This window comes from Cervus elaphus, chromosome 12 (assembly GCF_910594005.1).
Source record: "Cervus elaphus chromosome 12, mCerEla1.1, whole genome shotgun sequence".
NCBI lineage: Eukaryota > Metazoa > Chordata > Mammalia > Artiodactyla > Cervidae > Cervus > Cervus elaphus.
In genome coordinates this window covers 80,861,654-80,875,324 of record NC_057826.1, presented here as the reverse complement: position 1 = coordinate 80,875,324, position 13,671 = coordinate 80,861,654, and the positions used below count along the sequence as shown (strand labels likewise).

Here is a 13,671-nt window from a genome sequence, read left to right as displayed (position 1 = left end):
GGAGCTGCATCTTCAGAGGCCAGCGACAGGTGCACTTGAGTCGTCTAGAGCACTTGGTGTGTACCAAGCAGGGGCGGCAGGGTTAAAGGTGGTTTTTACTTAAAGGGCCCTGATACTCTAAGGTAGTAACTTCCCTGGCTACAAGTAGGAAACAAAAGAGCTAGGTAAAGTCAGAGACTTTTCTTTATTACAGCAAAGAGCCACAGTGTGGGGCGTGAGAGTGTTCCTCTTGAGCGTTTGTTCCAGTGGATGTATAGGTCCCTGGAAGATGTTTTTCAATCCCATCAGTGTTGATGGGCCTACTGAGTGTCTAGACTCAGGAAGGCTACTTCACTCTGACAGCCTTTTGAGAATGACTAAATTATGAACTTTCCATGTTTTCAGGCCATCTTGGCAGCAGGCAGCATGATGCAGACCCACGGGGACTTTGATGTTGCCCTCACCAAATACAAAGTTGCAGCATGTGGTGTTACAGAAAGCCCTCCACTCTGGAATAACATTGCAATGTGCTTCTTTGGCAAGAAGAAATATGTGGCAGTGAGTGTCTCCTCCTCTTCCTGGTTTGTGTTCATAGTTACTGGGTCTGCTGAGCTTGCCCCAGCCCCTCACCAAGTGCCCCCTCACTCTTCCAGGCCATCAGCTGCCTGAAACGAGCCAACTACCTGGCACCTTTAGAGTGGAAGATTCTCTATAATTTGGGCCTTGTCCACTTGACTATGCAGCAGTATGCATCCGCTTTCCATTTCCTCAGCGCAGCCATCAACTTCCAGCCGAAAATGGGGGAGCTCTACATGCTTTTGGCTGGTAAGAGACATTTCTGTGGAGCAGCCCTCTGCAGTCTGTAATGAGGGAGAACTGAATTAGAATCATGGCAGGCCAGTAGTTAAATATCCCATAGAAGCCATTCCCTTGCAGATCCCATAGGTGTCTGGATGACACTCGTAGAGTCTGAAGAAATATGAAACAGAAAGATGACAGAGCACCTGGTTGCTTCTCACTCAGAGGCCGGCAGGTTAAATAAGGTTCATATGTGGTTCATCTTTTAACAGTGGTATTCCTTTGGCTTGACAGTTCATATATTGAGTCCAACCATGTTCTTAGTTATCAACAAGTGTTAAGATCGTGGGCTTTAGGTATCATCAGGTGTTAAGATCCTGACTTTAGTACTTACTGTTAATAGCTGTATCTCATATGGTTGATGAGAGGATTACATGATTAGAAAATCAGTGAATGTTAACTTGGTTTTGCTGTCATTACATAATTAGTCTTTTATTGTTGTTAGTGTAATACAAAACTACTGACGATTCTTTCTGGGGGAATATTTCTCCTTACACAAAATTTACTACATGTTTAAGAGCAGTTTCCATGTTCTCACTGACAGTCTTCAGGGGTTTTTTTTTTGTCATTACTGTGGGGTTCTATATAAGTAGATCGAGTGGTGATTATTTGGGGGCTGTCTGAATACAAAGATAGCCCAGTCATAAAGGGATACAGGGTTGTAAGTAAATCACTATAGGGCATAAGCAGCAATTCTATAACAGAGTAGAGATGGTCTTCACACTGAGTTTTGAAAAATAAACTGCAGTTCAGTGGCACAGAATGGCTGAGAAGCCCCTGAGGAAAGGCATGCAGCTGTGAAAACTGCAGGCTGCACCCGGCAGGTAGTGGTAATAGTGTGGTAGATAGAGCATAGTGGGAGGTAAGTCAGGAGAGGTGGTCTGGGGTCAGTGTGGAGGGCTGTGAGTGCAGAGGTTGTGTTTCCCAACTGTATTCCTGGATCTCCTCTAGTGTCTGGAGGAAGTAGATGAATGGTTGTGGGGGAAGTGGAGTGGGCATGGCTTCCAGAGCAGCTCTGTTACTGTCTGGTTTATAGATCAAGCTTCCAGAAAATACTGATTAAAAAAGAGAGAGTGTTCTGTTGCTTTAAAAAAAAAAGTTTAAAGATCATAGTTATAAGTGGTGGAGAACAGTGAGGATTCTTGAGTAGGACAGTGAGGTGGTCAGATCTGTTAGCGAGATCCTGGCAACACTGTGGCAAGTAGATGGAGGCAGGTGGACGGCGTCCCCGGGGAACAGAATGGAAAACCTGACATGACTAAAGCCAAGGCAGTGTCACCAAAGAAACTAAAAAAGGGAATTCATGGAACCTGGCAATGGATTAACTGGAGAGGGGACTGTTGAAGATGACACTAGGAATCCAAGCTGAGTGACTTGAGTAGATGGTGGTGCTAGGAGCTGAGAAGGTGCAGTAAGAGTTACATGTGTAACATTTCCTGTGTTTTCATGCTAGGCTCTTCAGCCATAGCATTCACTCTCTCTGTTGCAGTGGCTCTGACCAATCTGGAGGATACAGAGAATGCCAAGAGAGCCTATGAAGAAGCAGTCCGCCTTGATAAGTAAGCTGCCCTGCTGAGGATGGTGTCAGGGGGCTAGACTCCGCAAAGCCATGAGGTGGCGCCAGGGCCCCGGTGCTGCCCGAGTCAGCCCAGGTGCTTGCTCTCCACATGCCTCTGTGCACAGCAGGTCTGTGTGGAAGGACATGGTTCCTGAGCACAAGCACTCAGTGCTTCAGTGGGACCTGGCCCTGGCTCTGAGAGACCTTGCTGTGGCATGGAGATCTATTAAACTAGTTTTGTTTCTGTATAATGATAAGGATTTGTTGCAAAGCCCCAGCTTCACAGAGTCCCTGTCCGTCTGTGCAGGTGTAACCCTTTAGTGAACCTGAACTATGCTGTGCTGCTGTATAACCAGGGCGAGAAGAGGGGTGCCCTGGCCCAGTATCAGGAGATGGAGAAGAAAGTCAACCTACTCAAGTATAGTAGCTCTCTGGAATTCGATCCGGAGGTAAGTCTTAAATCCAGGAGTCATTAAGCAAGCTGTCAGGAGACTTTTAAATCAAGCCCAAATAATCTAGATATAATGTATGTTTATGCCTGTTTTGGCTTTGATGTTCCAAGCAGCATGAATTCTTCAATTAAGGGCCAGCTTGAGAAAAAACTTTACTGAAAGAAAATAGTAAGAGGAAATTTAAGCTTACTGAGTTGTATCTATTATTGGTAATACAACTCATTTGAGTTGAGATCTGTGTCTCTTTGTAGCTTCCTCCCACTTCTCACACAGAAAAGGCAGGAATTTAGTCCATTAATGCACCGAACTTAAAGAATTTCCATGCCATCCACTTAAGGCAGTGTGTTCTCTGCTGTTTAAGAATCATTTCTTTGCAATCAGTACGTTCTCCCTCAAACGGTAGCAGACACTGTCATCTAACCTCGCTTGCCTGCTAAAGGCCTAGGATGAGGCTTGTCTCTGCTTGTCATACCTGTGACTTTTTTTTTCTTCCTTCCCACATGGACACAAGATGGTGGAGGTAGCCCAGAAGCTGGGAGCTGCTCTACAGGTCGGGGAGGCACTGGTCTGGACTAAACCAGTTAAAGATCCCAAATCAAAGCACCAGACTGCTTCAACCAGTAAAGCCGCCTGTTTCCAGCAGCCTCTGGGCTCTAATCAAGCTCTAGGACAGGCAATGTCTTCAGCAGCCACATACGGGAAGCTGCCCTCAGGTAGGAAGCTACACACTGCTGTGGAGACCTATGGGAACAGCCACGTGTGCCTGCAGAGATTACAGCTCTGAGTGAGGCTTGTGCTTTTCAGACTCATAACATGTCCAGTGTAGTGCTGCCTAGAAGGGGGAAGAAAGCCCAAGGGTGTCCAAACTGTCACTTGTTTTCTTTTTTTAATTTTTTTTTCTTTTTTCCCCCAATTTTATTAGTTGGAGGCTAATTACTTTACAGTATTGTAGTGGTTTTTGCCATACATTGACATGAATCAGCCATGGATTTACCTGTTTTCTTAAGGCCATTTGTGTAAAAGTTCCCAGCTATTGGCAGGCTTAGGTGGACGGTCAAGACACTGGGTGTTCACGATCTGCAGGTTTAGAGATCCATTATGGTACCCTTTGTTATGGAGTCTCAGTTTAATTTTCACTGCCTTATCACAAGTCAGCATGGCACAGGTAATGAATGATTTCTTTTAATAAGGTCACTGAAGGCCCACCTGACTGACTTTATCCAGTTACGGTCTTCCTTCACAGCTGCACAGATATGCCACAGTCCTACTAATCCCAGAAAATAAGCTTCGAGAAGAAAAATCATAACTGCATTTTGATTTCTTCTGGAACCAGGGCACTGAGAATTCAAGCTGTTTGTTTTGTTACTAGGTGCTGGAGGAACATCCCAGCTCACAAAGCCACCATCCCTTCCTCTGGAGCCAGAGCCCACTGTGGAAGCACAACCCACGGAAGCATCAGCACAAACCAGAGAAAAGCAGGTGTAGGATGACCCTGGAGCTGGGCTTTCTTTGGCGAGGACCTACCGGATTAGGAAAGGTCCCATGACACAGGCAGCACATACAAGAACGTGTGATGATGATCACCAGGATGCTGAAGCCTTCACAGTCCCTGGCTGCCCCATGAGCTAGGAAAGAGGAGATGGCCCAGATGAGTTCTCTTAAGAACTGAGAGCAAGGCTTTGGCTCTGTATGTGGTGCCAAGAGCCAGCAGGGCACGTGACACTGTTTGCTGTGGAAAGGATTTACCTCCCGCTGACTGAGCCCTTTGTGGAAGAAAAGTCCGAGACAGACCTCTGCTGGCATGACAAAGCCTTGGCTTAGCTGAGGTGATCCTTGGGCTGTGTGGTAGGTATATTGGCCACCAAGGCAAACACAAATCTTGAATTAATAATTCAGTTCTAATAGTAGAAATTAGAAGATGGAAAAAAAAAAAAAGCTCTTTAAATTGTGGCCCAGTCTATTGAGTATTTAGCTGCACTTGCCCAGAAGAATCCAGAAAAAGCCCCTATAGCTTGTTCTTGAGTGAGGTTAGAGTGCAGAGCCAGATCATGTCAGTATGAAAAGAGATAAAGGGCTGGTCTGGTATCAGCACCAAGGACTGGGGAAAAAAAAAGGAGGAGCTTCTTAAAACCTCCTCAGTTAAGACATTCAGTGATAGCACTGACCAGATGCTAGCAATACATTATATATCCTTTTCAGAATAAAGATTATGTATCATCCCTTTGGGAAAAGTTGTATAAGGGATCACAATAAAATGTTTCTGGAAGAATCTTATATCTGCCGAGTCTTGGGGCTTCTGGATTTCTAGTTTCTCTGTTAAGAAAGGAGCTATTCTGATTTCTAGTATGGTTGTTACTCATGTCATCACAATTAGAAAAATGAGGCTACATACACAATCACAAATATAGACATGGTTTTAGATGGCTCAGATTAGAGGCAAGAAAGAACTAGCAATGGGAAGAGTGCCCTTCTTACTGAATAATGTTAATACAAAACAAAGTAGAATTCTGGAGTGTGTGATTACAATGATTATTTTGTTCTTAAGGAAAAAAATCACCACTGACTGATAGTTAAGTGGCTCACAATGGACCAGTCCTCCCACAGACAACAAACAGTAACCAGTAGGTAAATATAAAGTACGTAACTGTTCCAGGTACAGATTATGACATTATATATATAACTGTAAAGATTTTCATATTTTACTAATTTTAAATAGTTTGTAAAAAGTTAACGCTGTATATATTACAATCTTTAGAGCAGCCATTTGAAAGAAGCATAGCTCAAAAGACAGTAGAGAAGGGGAAAAAATGGAACAAAGAGAAAACAAATGGCAAACTATAAATCCAGTCATATCAATAAAATGTAACTAGACTTAAAAATGTAACTGGGCTAAACAGTTAAAAAGCCAGAGAATGATAAAAAACCTCCTACTATATTAATGTTAGACAAAGTAGAGCTCAAAGTCAGGGGTGTTACCAGAAATAGGGGCATTTCATAATGATAAAAAGTTCAGTAGAAAAACAATCATAAACATGTATGTACCTAATGATACTTCACAATACATTAAGTAAAAGTTGACAGAATTAAATCTATATACTTGCATATGTTAGCAATTTTTCTTTTAGCATTTGATAGACAAAAAGTGTAAAAGAATATATTGGCCAGCTTGACCTAATTAAACACCACAAGCAGTAACTACAGAAAATACATTCTTTGCAAGTACACACAGTACATTTAGCAAGACAGACCAAATGCTGGACCATAAGTCTCAAAAGTCAATAGACTGAAATTTACAGAATATGTTCTCAATACACAGTGTAATTATATTAGAAATTAAAAGGAAGATATCTATTACAGAAAACAGCATATTTGGAAATTAAACATATGCTTGGAATAACTCATAAGGAAGAAATCAAAGAGAAACTAGAAAATAGTTTGAATAATGAAAACAAAATTTGCAGGGTTCAGCTAGGAACTATGCTTAAAAGGAAACTTACAGCTGTAAATGTTTCTATTGTAGCAAATGATTGTTGGTAAAGGTTTCTACCTTAAGCTAAAAACAGCAAAATAAACCCCACATTTCAGGAATTATTAAAGAAAAATCTAAAAAGGCAAAAGTTTTACAAAAAAATGCATATGGCAGAAAGTTGACAAATCCCTAGCTAAACTGATAAAAAAGAGACAAATTACCAATATCAAGAATGGAAAAAGGGATAGCATTATAAAGAGACTATAAGACATTAAAAAGAGAAAGGAATGTTAGAAGGAATTTTATGACAATAAAACTGGCAACTTGGATGGAACAGACCAAAACTGAAACAAGATGAAATGTAAAGCCTTGAGGCCTATCAAAGAAATTGAATCTATAAATCAAAAGCTACCCTTTAAAGCAAACTCCTGGCTCAGATGATTTCACCAGTGGATTCTATTAAATCCAATCTTACAAAAATTTTTAGAAGACAGGGAGAACTTTCCATTATGCCATGAAGAAAACAAAAATCTACAGATTGAGAATATATTCTAGAAGAATAGATTCACAAAATACATCTGACAAAGGACTTGTATCCAGAAAATATTTTAAAAAAACTACAACTCAGTGATGAAAACTATTGGGTTGGTGTAAAAGTTCGAGTTTTCCTGTAGGATGTGGCCAACCCAAGAATAACCCAAACAACAATATACACAACCCAACTGAAAAAAAAAGGTAGGTAAAAAATTTGGATACCTCACAAAGATACATGGCCATATTATACCGGTCACACATGAATGGCCAGTAAGCACGTGAAAACGTGCCCACTGTTTATCATCAGGGAAATGCAAAGTAAAACCACAATGAAGTACCACTAGGGACACGTCAGGTGCACATCAAAATGGCTAAAATTAAACACAACTCCAAATGTTGGCAAGAACAAGAAGCAAACAATTGTCATCGATCACTGGTGGGAGTGTAAAATGGTCCATCCACTTTGGAGAAAGGTCTCTACCCATCCCATGATATTATATCCATCTCAGCAATTCTCCAATGGAGGAGAATTTTTACTCAAAAGTAAAAATGATTTTTACCCAAGAGGAAGAAAAATGTCCACACAGACTTGATAACATTCATAAAAGCTCCAAATGGAAACACTGTATTCACAATACTATTTAGTTATAAAAAGCAACAAACTACATACAACATAATCTCAAAAACATGCTGAATGAGAAGAGCTTTATACAGCTATGGTAATTAAAATTGTATGGTACTGGCAAAAAAACAAATCTAGATCAATGGAATAGGATAGAAAGCAAAGAAATAAACCCATGCACTTATGGCCAATTAATCAACAGAGGAAGCAAGAATAAACAGTGGAGACAGAAGTCTCTTCAAATGGTGCAGAGAAAACTGGACAGCTACATGTGAAAGGGTGAAAACTTTCTCTAACATGGTTATACAAAAATAAAACTCAAAATGGACTAAAGACCTATATATAAGACTGAATACTATAAAATTTCTAGAGGAAAACATAAGCAGAACACTCTGACATAAATTGCAGCAAGACCTTTTTGGATCTGTCTCTAAAGTAATGGAAATAAAAATAAATGAGCCCTAATTAAACTTCATGGCTTTTGCACAGCAAGGGAAACCATAAAAAGACAAAGAATGGGAGAAGTATTTGCAGACAATGTGACCAATAGGGATTAATTTCCGGAATATACCAACAGCTCGGTATTAAAAAAAAAATTAAAAAATAGGCAGAAGACCTAAATGGACATTTCTCCAAAGAAGATGAACAGATGGCCAAAAGGCACATGAAAAGACTCTCAACATCACTAATTAAGAGAAATGCAAATCAAAACTAAAATGAGGTATCAACTCACACTAGTCAGAATAGTATAATGTCAAAAAGTCTACAAATAACAAATGCTGGTAAGGATGTGGAGAAAAAGGAACCCTTCTACACTGTTGGTGGGAATGCAAATTGGTGGAGCCACTATGGAGACCTGTATGGAGGTTCCTTTTCATGCTGTTCACGGGGTTCTCAAGGCAAGAATACTGCAGTGGTTTGCCATTCCCCTCCTCCAGGGGACCACATTTTGTCAGAACTCTCCACCATGACCTGTCCATCTTGGGTGGCCCTACATGGCATGGCTTACAGTTTCATTGAGTTAGACAAGGCTGTGGTCCATGTGATCAGATTGGTTAGTTTTCTATGATTGTGGTTTTCAGTCTGTCTGCCCTCTGATGGAGAAGGATGAGAGGCTTATGGACGCTTCCTGATGGGAGAGACTGAGGGGAAAGTGGGTGTTGTTCTGATGGGCGGGGCCATGCTCAGTAAATCTTTAACCCAATTTTCTGTTGATGGGTGGGGCTATGTTCCCTCCCTGTTATTTACCTGGGGCCAAACTATGGTGGAGGTAATGAAGATAATGGCAACCTCCTTCAAAAGGTCCCATGCACAGACTGCTACACTCACTGCCCCCAATCTTACAGCAGGCCACCACTGACCCACGCCTCCACCAGAGACGGACACTCATGGGCAAGTCTGGGTCAGTCTCTTGTGGGGTCACTGCTCCTTTCTCCTGGATCCTGGTGCAGACAACGTTCTGTTTGTGCCCTCCAGGAGTCTGTTTCCCCAGTCCTAAGTTCTGGTGGCTCTGTGGTGGGGAACCCCACCTTGTGCCATACCCAGGTCTGCTGCATCCAGAGCCCCTGCAGCAGTCCACTGCTGACTCGTACCTCTGCAGGGGACACTCAGACACAGCTCTGTCTCAGTCTCTGGGGGGTCTCTGGGTCCTGGTGCACACAAGGTTTGTTTGAGCTCCCTGAGCCTCTGGCAGGTATGGGGTTTGATTCTAAACACGATTTCACCCCTCTTACCGTCTTGCTGTGAAAAGAAGAGAAGCAAAAGCTACAAGAGAAAAGGAAAGATATACCTATTTGAATGCAGGTTCCAGAGAACAGCAAGGAGAGATAAGAAAGCCTTCCTCAGTGATCAATGCAAAGAAATGAGGAAAACAACAGAATGGGAAAGACTAGAGATCCCTTCAAGAAAATTAGAAATACCAAGGGAACATTTCATGCAAAGGTGGGCACAATAAAGGACAGAAACAGTATGGACCTAACAGAAGCAGAAGATATTAAGAAGAGGTGGCAAGAATACACAGAAGAACTGTACAAAAAAGATCTTCAAGACCCAGATAATCACGATGGTATGATCACTCACCTAGAGCCAGACATCCTGGAATGCGAAGTCAAGTGGGCCTTAGGGAGCATCACTACGCACAAAGCTAATGGAGGTGATGGAATTCCAGTTGAGCTATTTCAAATCCTACAAGATGATGCTGTGAAAGTGCTACACTCAGTATAACAGCAAACTTGGAAAACTCAGTAGTGGCCACAGGACTGGAAAAGTTGTTTTCATTCCAATCCCAAAGAAAGGCAATGCCAAAGAATGCTCAGACTACTGCACGATTGCACTCGTCTCACAGGCTAGCAAAGTAATGCTCAAAATTCTCCAAGCCAGGCTTCAACAATATGTGAACCATGAACTTCCAGATGTTCAAGCTAGATTTAGAAAAGGCAGAGGAACCAGAGATCAAATTGCCAACATCCACTGGATCATCGAAAAAGCAAGAGAGTTCCAGAAAAACATCTACTTCTGCTTTATTGACTATCCCAAAGCCTTTGGCTGTATGAATCACAACAAACGAAAATTCTTGAAGAGATGGGAATACCAGACCACCCAACCTGCCTCCTGAGGAATCTGTATGCAGGTCAGGAAGCAACAGTTGGAACTGGACATGGAACAACAGACTGGTTCCAGATCTGGAAAGGAGTATGTCAAGGCTGTATATTGTTGCCCTAATTATTTAACATATATGCAGAGTACATCATGAGAAATGCCAGGATGGATGAAGCACAAGCTGGAATCAAGACGGACAGGAGAATTATCAATAACCTCAGATATGCAGATGACACCACCCTTATGGCAGAAAGCGAAGAAGAATGAAAGAGCCTCTTGACGGAAGTGAAAGAGGAGAATGAAAAAGTTGGCTTAAAGCTCAACATTCAGAAAACTAAGATCATGGCATCCGGTCCCATCACTTCATGGCAAATAGATGGGGAAACAGTGGAATCAGTGGCAGACTTTAATTTTTTGGGCTCCTAAATCACTGCAGATGGTGACTGCAGCCATGAAATTAAGATGCCTGCTTCTTGGAAGGAAAGCTATGACCAACCGAGACAGTATATTAAAAAATAGAGACATTACTTTGCCGACAAAGGTCCGTGTAGTCAAGGCTATGGTTTTTCCTGTAGTCATGTATGGATGTGACAGTCGGACTGTAAAGAAAGCTGAGCACTGAAGAATTGATGCTTTTGAACTGTGGTGTTGGCGGAGAGTCTTGAGAGCCTGTTGGACTGCAAGGAGATCCAATCAGTCCATCCTAAAGGAGATTAGTCCTGAATATTCATTGGAAGGACTGATGCTGAAGCTGAAACTCCAATACTTTGGTCACCTGACGTGAAGAACTGACTCATCTGAAAAGACCCTGATGCTGGGAAAGATTGAAGGCAAGAGGAGAAAGGGACAAGAGAGGATGAGGTGGTTGGATGGCACCACCAACTCAATGGACTAAGTCTGAGTCAACTCCGGGAGTTGGTGATGGACAGGGAGGCCTGGCGTGCTGCAGTCCATGGGGTTGCAAAGAGTTGGACACAACTGAGTGACTGAACTTAACTGATGGATATTCCTTACCGTACGATCCTGCAATGCCACTCCTGAACATATATCCGGAGAAAAATATAATTTGAAAAGATACATGCACCCCAGTGTTCACTGCAGTGCTATTTAAAATAGCCAGGACATGGAAGCAACCTCAATGTCCATCCACAGATGAATGGATATAGAAGATGTACACACACACACATATACACAGAGGAATATTACTCAGCCATAAAAAGAATGAAATAACACCATTGGAAGCAACATGAATGGACCTAGAGTAATATACTGAGTGAAGTAATAAGCCAGATGGAGGAAGACAAATAGGTTGCTTACTGTGCAATCTAAAAAATGATGCAAATGAACTTACTTATAAAACAGAGACTCACAGACATAGAAAACAAAATTATGGTTACCAAAGGGAAAGGGGGGAAGATAAAATAGGGAGTTTGGGATTAAAATATATATACTACTATATATAAAATAAATCACCAACAAGGACCTACTATACGGCCCAGGTTACTATACTCAGTATCTTGTAATAACCTATAATGGAAGAGAATGTAAAAAAACCCAAAAACTACATATTTATACACGTAGAACACACCTGGAACTAACACAACATTGTAAATCAACTCTTCTTCAATAAAGTTAAAAAATCAAAGTCAGGAAGCATTAAAAAAAAAAAAAGAGAGCCTTATACAAAAGGACTAAATATTGTGTTTCCATTTCTAAGAAGTTCCAGAACAGACAAAACAATTTATGGTGAAAAAGATTATGATGTGTGCTTCGGGGGTCAGGGCTGAGGCTAACCTGGAAGTGGCCTGACGGATCTATGTGGGTGATGGAAACGTTCTGTATCTGGACAGGCACTCAGGTTAGATACGTATATAGATTTCCCAAAACTTACCATGTGGACTTGAAATTTCTACAGTTTCATTGTTTGAATGAAAATCTTTACCTAAAAAAAGATCAAAAAATGTGAAATGATCACTGTGGTAGTGTTTCAGTGATTTTCAATTATTTCTAAGGAGACCCAGGAAATGGCCTGTTCTGTTGTAACTGACAGTTACCCAACTTTTAAATACGTGCCACATACTGTGCTAATATTTTGCTTGGCATTCCTTTTTAATTAAAAACACTATGAGGGTAAGGACCATTACAGGTCTTTACAGATGAGGAAAGATGAGGCTCAGCAAGGGCACCAACATCACATGACACTTGCCATCTCAAGCCCTGCGGAGAATTCAGATTTCTTCTGCTGATGAATAATTACCCCACTCAAACTTGACAGAGTAAGAGCATGGAAACTGAATCTGCACAGTAAATATTACTGATTTTCGGTTGAATTTTTATGTCTCCTAACAGTGTTCTGTGTGCTGCAGCTTTTCCCTGAACACTAAATCAGTTTTAAGGGAATGCAAGAGTGAGTGTTAGAAGTTTTTTTAGGAAGGATCTTTTTTCACCAGGCATCCTTTCTAGTCCAGGGGATTTTCAAACTATTCTTCTTCATACAAAATCATACATGGAAACCTTTGTAAAATACAGATCAAAGCCATGGGGCTAGCAGCTCCATCTCTTCAGTTTCTCCAGTCCTTCCAACTCACTTCTGCATCATCTGTCCATCCTCGGTGACAGAGCCCAGTTAGTCTTCCCCCCCAAAGCTTAATGTGCTTGTAGAAAGGTGGGACGTTCACAGAGGGATGCATGTACATTCATACCTACATACACACACTCAAGGATATAGTTTTATAAACAATACTTAATTTTCTTATAATGTATGATGCATTTTGATACTTTATAACCAAGTTGATTTAGTGATGATTAATAGTTCAAAACCCACCTTTTGAAAAACGCCGCTGTCCACACCTCCTGATCATCTTCCTTGACATCACCAGTGAGAACTGGAGAACTTGTTGAGAGTGTACTTAAGGACGAGGGCTGCCTGTAGGAAAAAGGTCACACAGAGAGCATTGCCGCTTAGGGTTAGAACACAGATGATGAGTTATTCTGACTTTTCCTGGGAAAACAGAAATTTCTTCTCACTGAAGCTTTTCTAATAAAAACAGAAGATTGTTGAATTATTTTTAATTGCGCTTTGAGGCAGACTGATGAGGTAGCAGCCAGAGATTTCCTTAATAAACTACTTGGCTTTGAATTTCAGCCTGCATAGTTCTCTAGCCTTAAGTTGTCTTCAAAGGAGTAATCAAGCTGTTCCTTCTCAGCCAAACCAGGCAGGAAGGTCAAAAATTGAGAACGTGAGGTGGCTTTGAGATTCCAGAAGCTGCTGCTGTGAGCCCAGCGTGAATGATTACCCCTGACCCAAGAAGGCCTGCCACCAGTTGACCCGTGTCCCCACTGCTCTCTGAACAAATCGAGAAGGCTCTTCACACACATTTTCAAATTACTGGGTCATATTGGCTTGACTGCTTGCAACTAGTATCATGTCACTTTAAACCAAAGGACAGACCTATAGCTCCGACTCAATGTGATGGGGAAGACAAGATAATCAAACACCTCAACAGCAGAGGAACGTGTAAGTCACAAGTCAAGATCGAAATGATTTACATTTTATCTGGCTCCAGAATCATGGTAGAAATGCAATCAATCACAGACAGAC

At 41.5% G+C, this 13,671-nt stretch overlaps 1 protein-coding gene and 1 long non-coding RNA gene across 7 annotated transcripts in view; one reads left to right on the top strand and one right to left on the bottom strand.

Moving 5' to 3' along the window:
• Window positions 1–5,121, top strand: part of BBS4 (Bardet-Biedl syndrome 4) — a 49,998-nt gene extending 44,877 nt beyond the window's left edge. For all 6 annotated transcript variants that reach the window (XM_043919672.1, XM_043919675.1, XM_043919674.1 and 3 more), the window contains 6 exons: window positions 385–537; window positions 633–804; window positions 2,327–2,396; window positions 2,703–2,844; window positions 3,359–3,560; window positions 4,217–5,121. In XM_043919672.1, the coding sequence (XP_043775607.1) occupies window positions 385–537; window positions 633–804; window positions 2,327–2,396; window positions 2,703–2,844; window positions 3,359–3,560; window positions 4,217–4,332 (855 nt within the window). In that variant the 3' untranslated portion in view covers window positions 4,333–5,121. The remainder of the gene's footprint in view (window positions 1–384; window positions 538–632; window positions 805–2,326; window positions 2,397–2,702; window positions 2,845–3,358; window positions 3,561–4,216) is intronic.
• Window positions 162–4,486, bottom strand: LOC122704745. Its single transcript, XR_006343920.1, has 2 exons — window positions 4,372–4,486; window positions 162–839 (listed from the first exon to the last, which is right to left on the bottom strand). It is a non-coding gene; the product is annotated as an uncharacterized LOC122704745 (long non-coding RNA).
• Window positions 5,122–13,671: the final 8,550 nt, after the last annotated feature.